General features: G+C 42.4%; 2 protein-coding genes across 3 annotated transcripts in view; one reads left to right on the top strand and one right to left on the bottom strand.

Annotated features, from left to right (window-relative positions):
- The first annotated feature begins 224 nt into the window (after positions 1-224).
- Positions 225-10,723, top strand: LOC139351179 (interferon-induced very large GTPase 1-like). Its single transcript, XM_070992939.1, has 6 exons — positions 225-279; positions 454-528; positions 659-734; positions 940-1,209; positions 1,495-1,755; positions 5,951-10,723. Exons 2-6 carry the CDS (start codon positions 490-492, stop codon positions 10,615-10,617), a joined length of 5,313 nt encoding a protein of 1,770 aa, XP_070849040.1. The 5' UTR covers positions 225-279; positions 454-489; the 3' UTR covers positions 10,618-10,723.
- A 2,244-nt stretch (positions 10,724-12,967) lies between these two features.
- Positions 12,968-18,722, bottom strand: part of nlgn2a (neuroligin 2a) — a 159,895-nt gene continuing 154,140 nt past the window's right edge. For both annotated transcript variants that reach the window (XM_070992949.1, XM_070992948.1), the window contains 3 exons: positions 18,464-18,617; positions 17,252-17,618; positions 12,968-16,906 (listed from right to left, as the gene is read on the bottom strand). In XM_070992949.1, the coding sequence (XP_070849050.1) occupies positions 16,072-16,906; positions 17,252-17,618; positions 18,464-18,617 (1,356 nt within the window). In that variant the 3' untranslated portion in view covers positions 12,968-16,071. The remainder of the gene's footprint in view (positions 16,907-17,251; positions 17,619-18,463; positions 18,618-18,722) is intronic.

An 18,722-nucleotide genomic window follows, 5' to 3' on the forward strand; every position in this document is an offset into this window, starting at 1 on the left:
AACCATTTGCTCCTCCTTCCTTCAGCAAGGGGAGGATACAAATAAGTTTCTCTTTACTGGAAACTGCAACAGTCTGTTTTTGAAAAACAAAACAGAAAGTGATTTCACCCAGCAGAATAAAAGGAGACGTCTGCAGCGGGCTATTGTATCAAGCAGAAGCAAAGGGCACGTGTTGGAGCTTTGTCCTCAGGACAAGTGTAAAAAACACTGGATATTGTATATACAGAAGATAAAAACTCCCGGAGCTACCTTTACCATGAATGAATCTCTCCAACAAAGGTAGGCTACAATCTCTTCATCGTGAGCTGATTACAGTATTTTTTTTTGTTGTTGTTGTTTCAGTCTACGTTTTAGTCTTGCGGGTTGTAGAGCACGTGTAACTGTGTGATGTTTGTGTAATAGCCGTAGTTGTTGGCCCGAAGGTAATACAAGGTTCTTCTCTATGACGTGCAGTGAAAAGCAGTTTGAATAATCTGGACCAAGTGAGTGATGGCTGAGAATGTCATAATGGAAAGCTCAGAGGAGGAGGTAAACAGCTACTTTTCACATCTCTAAAATGAAATAACAATAACGTTACCAGACAAATATATGTTGTCCCATCAACTATTATGAATGGATGTATTCCAGTTTAAACTGTATGTTTTTCTCAATTGCCAAGGACTTCTATGATGCATCTGAGTCCTTCCTCGAGCCACGTGGTGAGGAGGGAACAGACACTCCGCCACAGTCTGACTGTAAGTGTGACTGTATGTAACTGATCCAATTTCTTCTTTATTTATCTTATTATTTCTTCTTCAAGGTCAGCTGGAATAAAATACATATACATCTGTCTACCTGCTTGGCTCTAACTGATCAGCCCCAGTGGACTTTTTTGGATCGTTAATGACTTCATGCTGTAATGTTGAGATACTGTAATGCCCTTCTCTTCTCTTATGACAGATGTTCCTCCACCAGGAGAAATAACAGTTCTTAGTGCTGGCCAGGAGACTGTTTCTCTTGGCTTACCAGTCACTGATTTCTGTGTTGGCTATACACTGCAAATAAACTACTACTGTGACACACTCCTCATGAGAGGCAGTATTGTCATAGAGGACTGCAGCATTGTGGAGGTTGAGGGACTGATTCCTGGTACGGAGTATACTTTCAGCATCGTAAGGATTGCGGACAATGGAAATCGAAGCAAAGAGGCCTTGCTACGTGTCTTTACAGGTAAATCTGGAAAAACAAGTCAATACAAAAAACATGTAGTAAAGTGTTATCTGAATGTAAACTGGAATCATAACGTATACAAATGTACTTCTTATAATGTGGTATGCTCTCAATTTAGAGCCGTTAGCTTCAAATGAAAGAGGTGGTAAAATCTATTTCTACAAATTAAGTACATGAGGTGATAACATGTGGTTTTATCTTTCACCACGCTGCTTTAACTTGGCGGTCAAACAGCACTTTAAAATGCAGACAGTTATAAGTGAAATTGTTCTTTTATTCCTACAGAGCCCAGCCCTCCTGTGCAAATTACTGTTGATGAGGCCAACACTGAGTCACTGTCTCTATGTTGGGACATTCCTGCTGGTGAAGTGGAGCATTACATTGTGACTTGTTGCAGTGAGGGAGAAATTGTGCAGGAGCTGACAACAGACACAAATAACCTGACCATCAGTGACCTGAAGCCAGGGGTGTGTTACTCTCTCCAGGTTTCTGTAAAACTTAGGAATGGAAGAATAAGCAAGCCGACAGTAATATCTGCCCACACAAGTAAGTATAATAAAATCCTAATTGCAATAAAAATGGTTAAGGGTTAGATTAATTAACAAAATGAAGTCACTGCATTGGGGGCAATATAGCTTCTACTGAAAATTTTAACCACGACTCTGAAAATGAATCAAATGAAAGAGTAAGATCAAAGCAAATACAGACCTACAGAAACAATTTAAAAGCTCAATTAAGAGAAAGTTTTGATATCAAAGCCCCTGCACACTCGTGGTCCACCAACACAAAGATCATCTCACAGTGATGCTGGCTTGTAGAGACATGAACTGATGATCAATGAATTCTGAATGACTGCCAGACACAGTATCTAGTAGCATGAACATCCAGAAATCATAGAAATTATGTTAATTCTTATTCCACTGCATTTTTCACAACATAGTTGTGTAACATAGAGTGTTTTTTGGGTCATTGTCCTGTTGAAAAACAGCATGTTGCTGGTTAAGCATGCCTTGAATTTTGAATGAATTGCCAACAATGTCTTACACAGCAATTCAACCATGAAAGCTTGATTCATACAGTCTCCTCCAAATACTTGATGTTGAATTTTCAGTTGCATGTTGTGATGTTTGGGAACCTAAAATGCCGGTTAACCCTGTTCACACGCCAACACATAACCGGTGTTTTAAGAAATCTCCACTTTGGCCACAGTTTTTAAAAAAGATCATTTTCCGTGAAAAAAACTCTGTTTGCATGTGAACTAGAGGCCAAATCGCATGAAAACATATGTGTTTCCCCAAAGTGTAAACGTAGCCTGAGATATGTCTGCTACTTGAACTCTGTAAAGTATTTATGTGGGCTCTTATCTGAGGTGCTGTTAATTGGTGATTTCTGAGGATGGTAACTGCAATGAATTTATCCTCTGCAGCAGAGGTAACTCTTGGTCTGCCTTTTCTGGGGCGCTCCTCATGAGAACCAGTTTTTTCATGGCATTTGAATGCTTCATATTCACACACACACACACACACGCACACACACACACACACACATGCCCTAATCAGGCTCATGCGCCCCAGGTGCACTGCTAGTAGGGTGGAGCCAGCTGAGTGCAGGGACACACCCTGCTAAAACATGGGGAAACAGACAGACAGATTAGGGTCGAGGGATAAAGGAAAGGCAGGGTGTTGGAATGAAGGGATGAGGAGAGAGAGGGATGAATGGATGAGGGGTAAGGTATGGAGGGATGAGGTAATGAAGGGATGGAGAAGAAGGTGGAGGGATGAGGAATGAGGGGATGAAGGGCTGAGGGTTGAGGGATGAAGGGGAGGATGGATGAGCGCAAGGGATGAAGGGATGAGGGGGTGAGGAGCAGGGCTGTGCAGAGACCTTTGGAGGGGTAGGTGCTCAAAGTTAAAAGGGGGCACGTGGAGCATGAATTTGAAACAGGTTGGTGAGGAGGCTGCTGCTGCTGATATGACATTTCATACCTTTTCAAAAATTGTACTATATAGCCACGAATTTAGTCCATTCATAATCTGCCCTTTATTATTCCTAGTGCTAAATTAATAAAATAAAAAATAATTAAATGATATAGAAATCATGTATTTAAATATGTTTGTGCTTTTTTTCAGTTTGACTATCAACTTTGACAGCAAGGTTCTAAAAGTTATATAATTTGTATGCATATTATATTTAATTTGTGTGTAGATGTTATAAACAAACAAGTACTGATATGTTTAAATGAGAGGTTCAGAAAATCAAAATTCAAATTCTTCTATTATTGTTGTATTTATACTGTAATAGTCCAAAATTATGTGAATATGCATATTGCATAGGTTTAGTAAAATAACATAGTCTATGCCTCATTGCCTCTAGAAACATAGGAAAAAACAGCTTGACGGTAAAATAACACTTGATATCTCTCTAATGCACTTTGCCTTTTGACAAGAGAAACATATAGATATAACATATAACCGCTAGTGTGGTTAACTAGCGGCTATAACTTGTGAGAGGTGTGTATCCAGAGTTGGACGACACAGAGGATGCTCATTGCTCTTCACTTCGTCAGTCATCTTGCAAGAATACACTGTGCACAAGCGAATACGCTGCAGAACCTATTTACCAGACCAGTTGTTTACTGCCTCGGGTCTTCTTCGGTTTCGCGAGACTAGCAGTGGCCGTCTCCAGCAGCTTAGTGATTTGCAGCAGGGCGCGTTGGCACGTCAAGGCAGCAACGGCAAAGTGAGGGCACGTTGTGGATCGTGTGACTGACCAAGGTAGATCTAAATTATTATTATTTTGTTTTATTTATTATTATTTTGGGTCACACAGACGGACTTTCGCACACACACTTACACACGCGCGCACGCGCGCGCACGCACGCACACACACACACACACACACACACACACACACACACACACACACACACACACACACACACACAAAATCACTTTGACAAAGGGGCACTTTGGGCATCAAGGGGCAAAGGGGCAGGCCCCCCCTGCACATGCCTGGTGAGGAGTGATTGGTGAAGGAATGAGGGATGGAGGTATAACGGTAGAGAGATTACGGAGTAGGGGGTTGACGGATGGATGGAGTGTGACGATGGACCAGTGTGAGCTGTCAGCATTAGAGATAGGATGGAATTGGGGGAGTTGAGGCTCAGGGTTGGGGAGCCGCCTCTTCGGATGTTCTCAAATTTCAGTAAAAGCTGCAAAGGAACTTCAAGAGAGAAGCTGCTCATGGGCGTTTCTGATATCTGTCTCCAGATGCTTGTGTTTTGCTCTGTCAGCGGTTTGAAAAGTTTGGTTTGAGAGATGAGGGGTGAGGGTTGAAGGTTGGGGTGAGGAATGAGGGTTAAGGGTGAGGGATGGAAGGAGGGATGAATAGATAAGGGGTTCAGTGTGCAGTCGGAGATCATTTTTCAAGCGAGTTACTGTCCACTTGGATTTGTTTGAAGCTGGACAGTGGTCCAGTTTTGTGTGGCAAATGCACATCGTGGTGGTTTCGTCTGTCGCTAAAGAGACTGGACCTAAATCAGCTTGGAGAGTCATTTAGAGCCGAGGATGGAATGTTATTCTGGAGTTTCTGGTTGGTGAGGAACCCATGATGTTGGAGTTGTCGCTGAGTGCAACTGAGTGCACTGGCGGAGATGGATGTTCAGAGATGGAGAGGTCTTTGGGAGTCTGCTGAGCTTCGAGTAGGTTGAATGGAATTGAAGGTTGAAGGGTACAATATGAGCTCTTGGTCCATGGTGTAAGGTGAGCGCTTTGCCATGATGCTCATTTTTCACGTATTGTGCGAAGACAGAGTCAAAGGGGAAATGAATGAAACGGAAGGGGGATGTGTTCAGGGCCTGGTCCTTGTTCCTGAACCTAGTGATTAAATTTCATACATAGAGAATTTAAATGGCACGATAATGATATATGATATATATGATAATGATAAGGAAAAACAAATGGGACCATGGTTGAGATGATTCATACCCACTGTATTACAATTCTTTAATACTTACAGCATCCAAATGCAAAAGCATGCTTGGCTTTACGCTTTGAATCCTCAAAAATGAACATTTTAGTGGAAGTAATTTTTCTCTGCTAATTAGAATTATATTTTTTGTGCAAAATTTTAAATTTTAGGCTGGTTTCACTACCAGATCATAAGTCAGAGGGTCGCCAAAAGATAAGGTTTCATTCCAGAGTGTTGTAAAAGTATCTTCATCTGGACCTATGTGTTGGACAGAGAGACTACTGATTTACTGACTAACATCAACCTAGGCCTTTGCCACAAGTGGGACAACTTGTTATCACTGAGTTCCATGACCGGATTTTCAAACTATTCCAAACTCTCCTTCTGAATGAGGTTTCAGCTTCTTAGCTTTTAGCTCACTCACCACAGAATTTGCCTGTGAAACGCAGTCATAATGTGGTCTTGTGAAAACTGACTGCTGAGCACTCGAACTCTGTTGAAAAGTCTTAACTTTAACCAAGTGCATTTGTTCTTGCAGACAGTTGTTTAGCATGTTTCAAGATGTAATGACAATGGAGATTAGCCTTTTTCATCAAGGTGAGCCTGTCCCCACAAACTAACTTAGGCACACAGGCTTGCCTTTTACTTCAGCCTAAAAATAATGGTTTCAAATTAGGCAACTGAGTATACGGTCAAATTCATTTTGATCCATGCTTGAGAATACTGAAATAACTACTGATGGTTTTAATATACATTGTTTTCATGTCTACAGAGACACGACTGGAGAGCTTACTGGGGGATCTGGTGTTGGAGCGGCACTACGCAGAGAAACTGTCCCTGAGCACAATACTTCAGATTGACAAGAGGACCATCAGTGATGAACCTGTCAAATGTAACTCAGATCTTCCATGGTATTTTCTGAAGAAACTGATGATGGTTAATGTGACAGCTAGGAATGTGAAATGTACATCAGTATGTGAGTCAACCAGTGATGCTGCCCCAGGGAATACAGAGTTAGATTTTGATGATCTGTTTGACACTCTACATTTAGGTGACACGCTGAACCCCCTTGACATAATCACTGCTCTCTTTCTGTGTTCTGATGGTTTTGTACAACAGGAAATGGCACTCAAAATGTCGATGTGTCAGTTTTCTGTGCCTCTGTTGCTTCCTAATTGCGACACAAAGCAGTGCACACTCATGCTTTGGGCCATGAGAGACATTGTTAAAAAGTACAGACCTCAGTCACTTCTGGAATCCAAGGGCTTTACTGAAGACAGAGTTGTTGTCTCTGAACTTCCACTGATATCTTTTGTGAGACTGGGTGAGTGCTCCATGTCCAAGTCAGAGATACTCAATAAGCTTCTGAGCAATTCTCAGCAGTACCATGACACCTTTGTTCACCATAATATGGAGTGTGGTGACAGTCCAAGGAGAATTTCCAATGGACTGACTGAAATCACTTGGTACCTTCCTTGTGGGAACAAAAACATGGATATTTTCAGTGAGCCAGTAGCTGTAGCTAACCTTCGTGGAGACATTGCTTCGTGTGAAACACAATTTTATTTTTTGTGTCAGACATCCGCAGCAGTTTTTGTGTTCTTTGACACTTTGGACTCTGAGTGCGAGCTGCTTACCAACCTACACCACAAGGCGCAGATCTTCTTGGTGGGTAACCATCAAAGCACTCGCTTCAGTAAAGATGCTCTAAAAAATGTGGCCACCAAGTTGAGCTTGACTAAAGACAACATCATTATTAAGACTAATCAGAAGAATGATGCAGACTTTGTCAAAAATCTGCGTGAAACAGTCAGCAATGTAGTTGAGAACTCAAAAATGAAGATGAGAATTGAACAGATGGCTGACATCGCCCATGAGCTGGGAATCTGGGTTGATGAAGACTCTTCAGAGTGTCAGACTGCCAAGGAAAATGCAGATGCTATTGCTGCAGAAATTCAAGACATCCTGAAGTACAAAGACGCTCAGCTACCGCTGCAAGGCCAAATATGGAAAGACCTGACTTGCTTAGAGAAGGAAGAATTTCGCCTTCGAAATGTTGGGTCTGAAAATGTAGAAAAGTACAAAAGTGATCTTCAAATACAGAAAGATGACCTTCGAAAACAACAGAACTCTTATGACATATCAAATGCAATGACATGTTTCATCAAGGCAATATCAAGCCCAGGGATAGAGAGGTGCTATTTCCTGAAATGGCTGCGAATGAACCTCGATAACGTGTCTCGAGAAAAACTGTCTGACCTCAGGGAGCAGTACAAAAAGAAATGCAAAGATTCTGAGAACAAAGAGGAGATCAAAGACATTGACAGACAACTTTCCAACAGCTCGCTGGGGACTGAACACTTCTTCCGTGAAATGGGTCAGATCTACGAAGCATCATTGTCCCTTCCAGAAGAAGACAGATCACGTCAACAATTACAGCATCTGCCCAAACTGTGTGCAGGATTATTGCTTGATGGCTTCCCCCTTGAGCTTGTAGATGGAGACGCATCGAACATACCTCTCAGATGGGTGAGCGACATTCTCTCTCAGCTCAATGACTTGGTGCCTCCAGAGAGCAAGATCAGGGTAGTCACAGTTCTTGGAGTCCAGAGCACAGGAAAGTCAACTCTCCTCAACACCATGTTTGGAGTGCAGTTTGCAGTCAGCAGTGGTCGATGCACTCGAGGTGCCTTTATGTTGCTCATCAGAATCAATGAAGATGTTAAAAAAGAACTCAACTGTGACTTCCTGATGATCATTGACACTGAGGGCTTAAAGTCACCAGAGCTTGCACAACTGGACAATAGCCATGAACACGATAATGAGCTTGCAACGCTTGTTGTGGGGCTGAGTGACATCACTATCATCAATATTGCAATGGAGAATTCAACAGAAATGAAGGACATCCTCCAAATAGTTGTGCATGCTTTTCTCAGGATGAAAGAAGTGGGCAAAAAGCCCAAATGTCAGTTTGTTCACCAGAATGTGTCAGATGTTTCAGCCCATGACAAGAACTTACGAGACAGAGAACTGCTCTTGCAACAGTTAAACGAGATGACCCAAGCGGCAGCCAAAATGGAACAGAAAGAGGAGAACAAAAACTTCACTGATGTGATGGAGTACAGTCCAGACACTGGGAACTGGTACATTCCCGGACTCTGGAATGGAAACCCACCAATGGCACCAGTCAATGCAGGGTACAGTGAGGCTGTTTATGAGCTGAAGAAGAACATCATCCAAACTTTTGGAGGTTGTGATTCATCTGCTAATAACATCTTGGACTTCACAGAGTGGACGAAAAGCCTGTGGAATGCAGTAAAGCATGAAAACTTCATCTTCAGCTTCAGGAACAGCCTAGTGGCTGATGCATACATGAGGCTGTGCACAGAATTCAACAAATGGGAATGGGAATTCAAAAAGAAAATGTACGCATGGGTTACAGAGGCTGAAACAAAAATTTCCAACTTTGGCAAAATCAAATCGGAGGCATCTGACATGACAGAGTTTCTCAATGATTTGAAAAGTGAAGCTTGCACAGTGTTGACCGAATGGGAGACAAAGATTCTTGAAAATCTTAAAAAGTACTTCAAGCAAACAGAGGGCCATGTCTATCTTGTTGAAGGGTACAGAGAGGACTTTGCAAACAGCGCAAAGAGCCTTCGACGAGAAATGGAGCGCTCTGTAGCAAATCAGCTCACAGCAGCAGCTGACATCAGACAGGGAATGACAGAAGTTGATAGAATCAAGGAGAACCACACAAAAAAATTAGAGGGGAGAGTTTGTGCATTGATTGAAGAATGTCGAGGCAAAAAAGTCAAGATGACAGACAAAGAGGTGGATGAAGAATTTGACAAGATGTGGAATAAAACGGTGAAAGAACTGTCCTTTTCAAAACAAAACATCACAGATGTCATTGCCAGTGTGTACTGCCACTTGAGAAAAAATCTGTCACAAAAGGGGAGTTGTGTGTCTGAATTATTAGATCAGACCAGGCTGCAAGATTGTGGACTGGTGCCATTCAAATATACAGCTGAAGGGTTTTACAACCAGTTTAAACACAAACTCAGCAGGCTCTTCAACATTGAAGACCATGTAATGGCTTTACAAAACATTGCTGACCGTATCATAATGGAGTGCACAGACATCATAACTGAAAAAATGAACAGAAAAAACAATTACCATGACACTTACATCCAGGAGATCCTGCACAAGATTGATGAGAGGCTGCAAGACAATAAGTATGTCAAGAGAGACATTGAGTTTGAAGTTTCTCTAAAACAGCACATCTGTGGAATCGCAGCCAGACAGTTTCAGAAAATGCATGAAGATTTCATCCAGAAGAATGATCCCCAAAGATGTCTGAACCAAAACAAAGAAAAATATCATGCTGATTTTAAAGATGTGTTCCATAAACGAGACCAGTGCCAGAAGAAGGCAGAAGAATTCACAAAGCGATGCTTGAGACCTGCAGTTGAAGACTTTGTGAACCGTTCCTTGGGTCCTGATATCATTGGTGAAATGCTGTTAAGCTTTGAGTTCAGCACACGAATGTACTTCCAGTATTCAGTTTTACTGGATTTGCTCTCAAAGCGTAACTTTAAAGACTACCTGAGCTTCATTTGTTCATATGAGGATTACGTGACCAAATGGATATTTGACCGCATATTGGAACACTCTTCAAAGGGGTCTACGATATCAAAGTCTGAGGATCGACATCTCCAGTCAAGTATCAAGAGCATCAATGATGCTATCAAAGGAGCAAAAAGTGGCAACATGAGGGAATTCATTGAAGATGTCTGTCACAAACTCAGTGGTGAACTGGACATGTCCAAGGATGCTCTTGATGCTTTCATGATCCTGAACAATGCTACCCCAGAACAGTTTGCTCACTGCCTCACAGTGTGTGTGAAGGACATGGAACCAGCTCTTAGAAAGAAGTTTACAGAAACAGACATCCAAGTGAAACTGCAAAATCTATATGTGAAGCCTGAGAAGGAGCTTTTCACCAAAGTGATTGGATGTGGTAAACTGTGTCCATTCTGCAAAGCACCCTGTGAGGCAGGAGGAAAAGAACATAAAGAACACTTCACTTCACTGCATCGACCAGAAGGTCTCGGTAGATTCAGGTGGAGGTGGTCAGGAAAACTTGTCACTGACATTTGCACTTCCTTGGTCGTCAGTGACGCGTCGTTTTGCTGCAATGAAACAAATGGTGAATATCATCCTTACAAGAATTACATCAAAATTTTCCCAGACTGGAAAATTCCTCCAGATGCAAGTCTTCAGGCATCTGACTACTGGAAATATGTACTGGCAAAGTTCAACAATAAGTTTGCCAAAGCATATGAAGCAGAGCCTGCTGATATTCCTGCAACTTGGAATAAAATCACACACAAGCAGGCAGAAGACAGTCTCAAAGTGTCATTTAACGTCAAGTGAGACGAATAACGTCCACTCACTTGCTTTGAGTGTACAGTACTCAAGATCCTCCTTTCACGGATCGTTTGATCTTTGTTTTATTTGAAAGAGAAAATAATCAGAAATAGTAACATAATGTATCTAAGGTGACAAAGGTGTAGATATTGTCAGTCCAGAAGGACATATTACCACTCCAGCTTATGATAAGGACATAAGAGAAAATCAATAGTAGTGCTCACCTTGTGGAGATTGTATTCAACCTGTTTCATAAAAACAATCAGCTTTATCTCTAATTTTTGTTGTTGTTGTTGTTGTTGTTGATGAGAACATTTTCAAATGCTTTTTGACACTTTGAGTCAATGTTCACCTTAAGTGCACATGTAAGAAACATGCACGTTTCCAGTTTGATTAAATCTGAGGTGGAATTTATGATTTTGTGTGGCAGGTGAATGTTATTGTGTTGTCACTGAAAAAATCTGTTTCTGAAAAGATCAGAAGGGCAGCAAAGTGACAAAATGTTTTATTTTTTTTTTTCCTTTCATCAAATTAAATTTGGAATCTTGTATTGTTTTGGTTTCTGTGATGTTTTTGATGTTGACTATTTACATTTATTTCATAGACCACTCACTCTGCATGTGGTTTTCTCATACTTACATATAAGATATTCACGTTTCAATGTATTAAAAGATGATTCAGTTGAAATGTCAGCCTGTAGGCTACATGTTTTTTTTCTTATCCAACTGATAGGTGATTTCTTTCAGAATGAACTCATAATTTGAAATCCAAATCCTAAAATTTGAAGTTTTATTTCAATGTGTCTGTTTCCAAGTATTTCTATTTTTAAAGGCTTGATGAAAGATGCATTGTATGTGTGTTGACAACATGCAAAAATGTGACAAAGAAAGTTTGTTGTGATCAAATTAAATATGATATGTGATCTTTTTACTCAGAATTTAAACAACATATTTACATTTCTGGCTCCTGTTCCTAATTCAATAAAGAGACAAAATCGGCAGACTGGCTATGAATGTCTTTAATGTTTCCCAGATCAGAATCACAGCATACAGTGTATAATAACTTCTAAAGTAAACAGAAATATCATCACCTCATTTATTTATATAGTTTTACTATGTTTTTTTTTTTTTTTTTTTAATAATCATCTTTTTTAAAATTCCATTATTTAACATTTTTCTTCATCTCAAGTCTTGGGTTTCTGAATTCAACAAAGAATGTAAAAACAAGACAACAGGTGCAACTTCGCAATGGAGACCAAGCTGAAGATTTACAGTGTGTGAGTGTCACTGTCTGCGTGTTTGCCATTGTGGATGTTAACCATGTGCTGCCATGTGCCACTGAGCTGACACCGGATCTCTAAATAACCTCAGTTTTGCTTGGCTGACTGCAGTTTGGGGGTGTTGAAATAAGAATAAGCCCAAATCCAGCTAACTCTGTGATCCACAGGGCTGCAGTAAGTCACTTCATAACATAGATTTAGATCCAGAATGCTAAGACGATGCTCCACATACATCCAGCTTGACCCAGTGATAAACACACATGCTCAGAGTCTGAAACTGCACTGGACTTTTCAGACTGACTTCATTTTTAAAACATGAAACTCACTGCTACATCACATCAGGTCAACACAACCTCCGTAACCACAATGCAACACAGTGTGTGGAAGGAAAAAGTCTGACCACCTGTGTGATCTCATGAATCCATGAGGATGTGAGGCATCTTATGGTATCAAAGCCCTCATGTCTGTCCCACATGTGATTAAGTGGCTACATGTAAACACTGCTACATGTGAGGTGAGCTAACATTTAATTGACCACACTTATATTTAATGTCTGTCCTGATGATGAATCACTGGCCAGTTCCATCATTACATCTTTTATCAGCGCTCTTATCCTCTGAGATGTTTCCATAAATACTCACACAGAGCAGCAGATTCATCAGGAGTATGGTTGGATTATGATAGATTTCAAAATAAAAGTGTGCGAAGGCTTGAAAAAAGGGGACATCGTAGCTGATCCTTCTACTACAGTCCCAGAACAAAGAGCAATGCAACCACAGACTAAAATAGCTGTCTTATTTAAAATGTAATCACTGGAAACTTGCAAGTGCTCATGACAGCATCTTTGGCCCTCTGCAGTGGAGATGAATTTCTGCTACAGTGACCCTCCTAGTTTAAAATCATGATGCTACAGGATGCCCACACGATAATGGGCAACATGATGACACAAAGTTAAAAAAACGAAACAACAAAACTCATTTTGTAATGGCATGAAACGTGATCTGTGGCATGCATTTTGAACTCACCGGTGAAGTTGAAACTTAGAGCTAGCGACCTTTTTTTTTTCTTTTTTCTTTTAGGCAAACTGCACCTGTTGTCTTTTGTTGTCACAAATTAAGCATTTCATTCATTCCCTCAAAAATAAAAAGAAAAGAGAACAGAAAAACAAACAAGAAACTTAATATTTACAAATATTTTTGTCTGTTTGATTCTTACACTTAAAAATGTACAGTTTTGATCCTCTTCCAGATGTCGTGTGTCTGTCTTTGTCCTGCGACCCAGTTTGGTATTTTTCTTCAACGCATCCAGTTTCGTCAGTGCAGGCAGACTGCTGAATCTGTCACAATGGCGCCCTCCAGTGTTAGCTTATAAAATAGACAAGGAAAAAGAACAGACCAAACTAAATACCTTGTTTCTGCTCTCACCTCCAGTGGTGTCATTGTAGCTGTGTTGTGGTGAGGTTTACTTCACAACCCCTCACTGCATCCTTCTCCTCAGGAGTGAGTGCAAGAGGGTTCATATGGATCTGGTCAGACATATTAGATCCTCCATTGGACAGATCAGCAAGGTTTCCTCCTGGCAAACATTGTGGGTAGAAAGATGGCCATGCCTTTCAGTGTCCTTATTTGCTCGAGTTCATCCTCTCTTTCGAGTTTGATTTCTACATTTAAGGCTGTGAGTCTTTTTCCAATCTCCTCCCAAAGTCTCTTTTCCTTGTACTGACCGTCATCTGTTCCACAGCCTTTATAAACCTGCAGCACGCCAAAGTGGGTTGTTTTGTGTTTTACATTGTGCACATTTCCCTTGCAGTGGGCTTACAAAATCTCTGACAGGAGCAGCCAGGTATATTTCTCCCCTTCCAGCCCTCCCCCACCACCCAGTTAGGCAGTAATAAAATAGAAAACAAACAAACAGGCTAAAGCTAGAGCACAAGCAAAGACAGCACCGGTGACTAATTTCTCTCGTACTGGATGTAGGCTGCCATGTGATTCCTGTGGGCTCAAGCAACAGCACATCAGTTCAGTTAACATACTGCATTCACCAGAGTATTACCCATAATCCATGTTTGAGATCCTTAGCAGAGAATCGGAGGGGGTGGGGGTGGGGGGGCATGGCTGAGCTGTGGGCCTGCACATGTTCACTGGAAACAAAACAGCAGAATCAGAAACAGCAGTTGTCAACTGTGTTGCTTTTACCCTGTTTAGGGGATCCGTACCCCCTTTTCATCGTGCAGCTCTGCACCGCAGGCTGTGAAGGCCCACCGGTTACCCTCAGTGTGCTTAGAGTTTAATTTACAACTGATGAGCTCAAGAAAAGTCACTAGCTTCGTGAATTAACCCTTGAAAGTGACGATAATAGCAGAGCTGTACTGAGGTCAGAAATTGTGTAGAACGGCGCTGACACAGTGAAGTCAGGTGTTTTTGAGTTCTGTGGTCACACCAGGGAAGTTTTGGGTGATCACCGCAATACGGGCATCAGTTTCAAACACAAAGCCAGTGCGCTGACGGAGAGAGGAGACAGGAGGGAGGACGTGATGTTCATATGGAGGGAGATGTTTGTGTACGCAGCTCATTTTGGAAAGTTTTCACCACGGAGGCTGCCTGTCTGCCTCTCTATCTCTTTGCGGTCTAATTAGGGCCTACCTATGCCCATGTGAAACTGCTCTGACATCACGCACACACATACAAACACACAGACACACTCTTTCGCGGGCAAACATCAAACAGAATATGCATGTGCTGGAAATAGGGGTGCAGACAGGAGAAGGAAGGTGTACGTAAAAGAGCAAAGGCTGCCTGTCTCTGCTTTGTTTCTCACCCTCACTGAAATACAAAAATAACTCTGTACAGGCAAGCTACAACAACAGATTTGGTACCTGACGTACCCTAAGAAAACAATCATCTCCACACAGATGGAAAGAGAAAGTAGCCGCTGTAAGAAGATGGGCTTGCTGCTGGCGTGCTGCATTGCCTGGTTGGACAAGTACGTCTAAATAACCTCACGAAGGAGAGAGTGAATAGAAGAGTATGTTCACAGTTGTTACTTTGACCCTAACATCTTCTGAGATTTCAATGACTTTTTCAATAAATGGGTGATGGGAGGTGAAAAGGATTTGTTGGGTTCCTGCAAGATTTTCCGTGATGCTCTTGTTCTGTGTGGTCAAACAAAAAACTAAATATCCAGAGTGGACCGATGTGATTTGATTAGATTTGGGAAACGTGCATTGACAGATACAGTGTCCTTTCCCCCGTCATCATCTTTAAAAATAATTCATGCATAGATCCCCACTGAGAAAACCCATTTATATACTTTCTCCTTTGTACACATTTATATATAACTATATATAATATCATTTCTCTATATCTATATTTTAAGCAAAAATTCTTTCCACAAAAAACAACAATTAAACAAATGCTTGAAAAAAAGAAACAGAAGATGAAAGAAAGAAAAAGAACACAATCGAGGGCCAGTTTGGCACTTTGTCATGAGAACACACAGCTGTTAATTGACAGTAAATAGGAATACTCTAGAATTTTCTTTACTTTTTTCTCCCTCGATGAGAAAGCAAACACAGCAGTACATACTTGGCACCAAGAATGCTGGTAGAATGAAAGTATCAGATATCAGTGTTTTCATCACTATACTATTACTGTATGTACTCTATGCCCCCTCCTATGCTCGGTAGTTTAGGAATCCTTAGAGCAAAGGAGCACTGGGAGAGGGAGAGAATCACATGTCGAATGAGAGGACCAAAGCAGGGATAAGACACAGATGTAGAAAAGAGAACGATATATGCACATAACACACCAGGGAGAGAAAAAAGAGAAGACACCAAGTAAAAAAGGGAAAACAACAAAGGAATGAAAAGAATTCATCCCTTTGACAAATGTCAGGGGTTTTCGTCTGGAAACCGCAGACCTTCTTTGAAAACAGTATCTTTGAAAGATCTAAATCACCCCCAAACTGATCATCTGCTGCTGTGCAGTTCAGTTGCTTCTCCACACACCACCAGTGGAGCTGCTGAGTTTGACAGCACATGATGAAGAAGGTGGAGTTGTTTTTGGAGAAATGAGAGAATAAGAGAACAGAACAAAGGCCCAAATCCAGAGGCCTCCCTTCTAGATCAGTGGCAGAGCCAGTCTTCCTGGTCCTTAGGTGGCACTGTGTCGGGCCAGTCCCTACTATACCCTGGTAGTGGAGTGAGGATGGGGCAGGGTGTTGTTGTGGCCAGTGGAGGGGAAGGTGTTGAAGGCATGAAGAGGCTGCATGCTGGTGATAGTACTGGGGATCATGGTGATGGTGTTTGGTGTCATCAGCGGCACGTCATCGGGGGCACGGCGCAGCGCCAGTGTGTAGTCAGGTGGGCAGGCGGGCCGTAGGATGTCATGGGGCCGGAGTGGCTCCATATCGTGGTGAGCGTCGTGCTCCGAGTGCTTCATCTGCAGGGACATGATCTCCTCCTCCTGGCTGTGAGCCAGGTCGTTGGCAGGTCCGCCCCGCTGAGGAGATAGCCGGTGGCGTCGCATCTCGTGCCGCTTATCACGCTTGTAGTAAAGGGCGGCAAAGGCCAGGATGTTGAGGAAGAGGAGCGATGCCCCTACAGCAACTGTTACACTCAGCTCAGTGGAGTAGTCCCTGGTGTCTCCAGGGAAGAGGTCCTGGCGTGGACGCTCTGAACCATCAGGCTCTGGATCAGAGGGAAAGGTAGGGTAGGGGGGACGAGTGGTGCGAGGAACAGGTGTTCTAGGCCAGGGCCGGTGGCTTCCTGGGCCAGGGCCTGGCGGAGAGCGGGTAGTGGTGGGGAAGAGCTCTTCATGCAAACTATGGAGGTGGGGTACTAATTCCAGCCAGAAGGCCACCTTGTTGGCCCTGTAGTTGTCTCTAACACGAGGTTTTAAGCCAATGTGGAGGTATTGCTTGTCCTTCGAGTTGAACTTGGTCCAGATGACCTCTTCAAAACGGTTGGGCTTGGTGTGAATGAATTTGGTGTCCTGAGGAACTGGCAGATTGGGGTCCCTAGTAGGGGACAGAGGGGACATTTCAGTTATAGGTTTCAAGTCAACGTTTTAATCAATGTGACTCAAAGATTTCTTCATTGTGTTGACATCCAAACACTGAATACACCCTTGTGTTCTAAGCTTTTGTTTATGAAATTAAGGCAAAGTGAAAATAAACTTTAAACAACTGTTGACAACATTTGGTTGGCGAGATCAGCCCCTAACCATAGGGACAACTTTATTATTAACAGGGAAACTAAACCTTCAGGAAGACACTACAAACTCTGCTGCTGAAGAGACACTGCACTAGCTGATTAAACCTGCAGTCGCACCGTAATGAAATAAAATTGTCAGGAAGGCCTACCCAGTCTTGGCAAAGTTGGTCCAGTAAGTCATGACCACAGCGCTTAACATCACATCATTCTTCGAGAAGTTGCAAGGGAACAGGTCTGTGGCACCAATCATGGGCACGCCAAACACATATGGTATCTCATCTCCATGGGCAGCATCGGCCCATTCGGGTCGTGTCTCGGTCTGGCAGTGGTGGTAGAACGTGTAAAAGTAAACTGGGGACTGAAACTCGGCGTGGAGCTTGGCAGTGGCCACTGCTGGCGCCACCCACTGATGGTCTGTAAACAGAGCTAAGAGGGTCTTCCTTCGCATGTCGCCATTGTCCCTGTCTGCCCAGTCTGTGTACATGAATTTAATGGTCTCCCTCAGGATGTCTTTGCCTGGAGGATTACATGTAGAAGGGGAAAAAAGACAAGGAAAAAAGACAAAGGAAGAAAAGAGAAAATTGTGATAAGTTCAGGGGAAAGTAATGACAGAAATAGAACATTTCGAGATGTGAAACGAAAGGGTGGGAAAGATCGAAGTGCACGCTGCTAAGATAAACTGGAATAACAGGAATAAAAAATGAAAGAGGCATCTGTGTTTGTATGAGTGGGGGGTACACCGAAAGGACAGACTGAGCAACACAAAGGGCAATATGCCTTTCAGAGAGCAGAATGAGTGACAGGCACTTGAGAGGGAGCGTGACTGCATTATCCAAATGTGTCTGTATTTTGACTGTGGCCTGCTGTGAGGGGTTTGCGGGCTGATCTGTTTGGAACAACAGTACTGTGATTGGGAGCTGGCTGCCTGGGGGATGATGAGAGACAGCATTAGTGCCCACAGAGCCTCAAAGGCCAAAGCACAGACCCACCATGGTGAAAGATAATCTCGATGATTGGAAATCTCTTTAGTATGCTTGTCTTGATTGATACATTTTGCTGGGCTCACGATCTCTTTTCTCTTTCTTTGCCCAAATAATGTTTTAAACACTTCAATTTACATTGGGAGCTGCAGTTCTGGACAAGGTGTACGTGTATATCATTGTTGCATTGTGATCATAATGTATGTAGATTACTTTTATTTATTCACTCAGTCTTGTGGACCCAGGAAGATTTCATCTTCATCTTCTCAAGAGCACATAAAACAGTGATTCACTGCAAAGCTCTGTCACCTGAGAGGCAGTAGAGGATGTAATATGGAGGCCTTTGAAGCCTGAAAGGAGTTTAATGTTGGCCTTCCTCACCTTCTGGGTAGCCATAGAGGTTGTCTACAAAGTTAGAGATGGTGTAGTCGAATGCTGCAGCCGAGATGCCGTCATTATCCTCGCTGTCGTCCACAAACTTCAGACCCTCTCCCTGGTTCACGCCTATGAGGATGTCATAGTTGAGGAACTCCCCCTGGTGGTGTAATAGGGGAAGAACATGTTGAGTGCTGAAATTGTATTCAAAGAGAAGGGTTTTCAGCCTCTGTACATGTCACCAGTCTAAAATCAGCAGAATCAT

This window comes from Chaetodon trifascialis, chromosome 23 (genome assembly GCF_039877785.1).
Source record: "Chaetodon trifascialis isolate fChaTrf1 chromosome 23, fChaTrf1.hap1, whole genome shotgun sequence".
Taxonomy (NCBI): Eukaryota; Metazoa; Chordata; class Actinopteri; order Chaetodontiformes; family Chaetodontidae; genus Chaetodon; species Chaetodon trifascialis.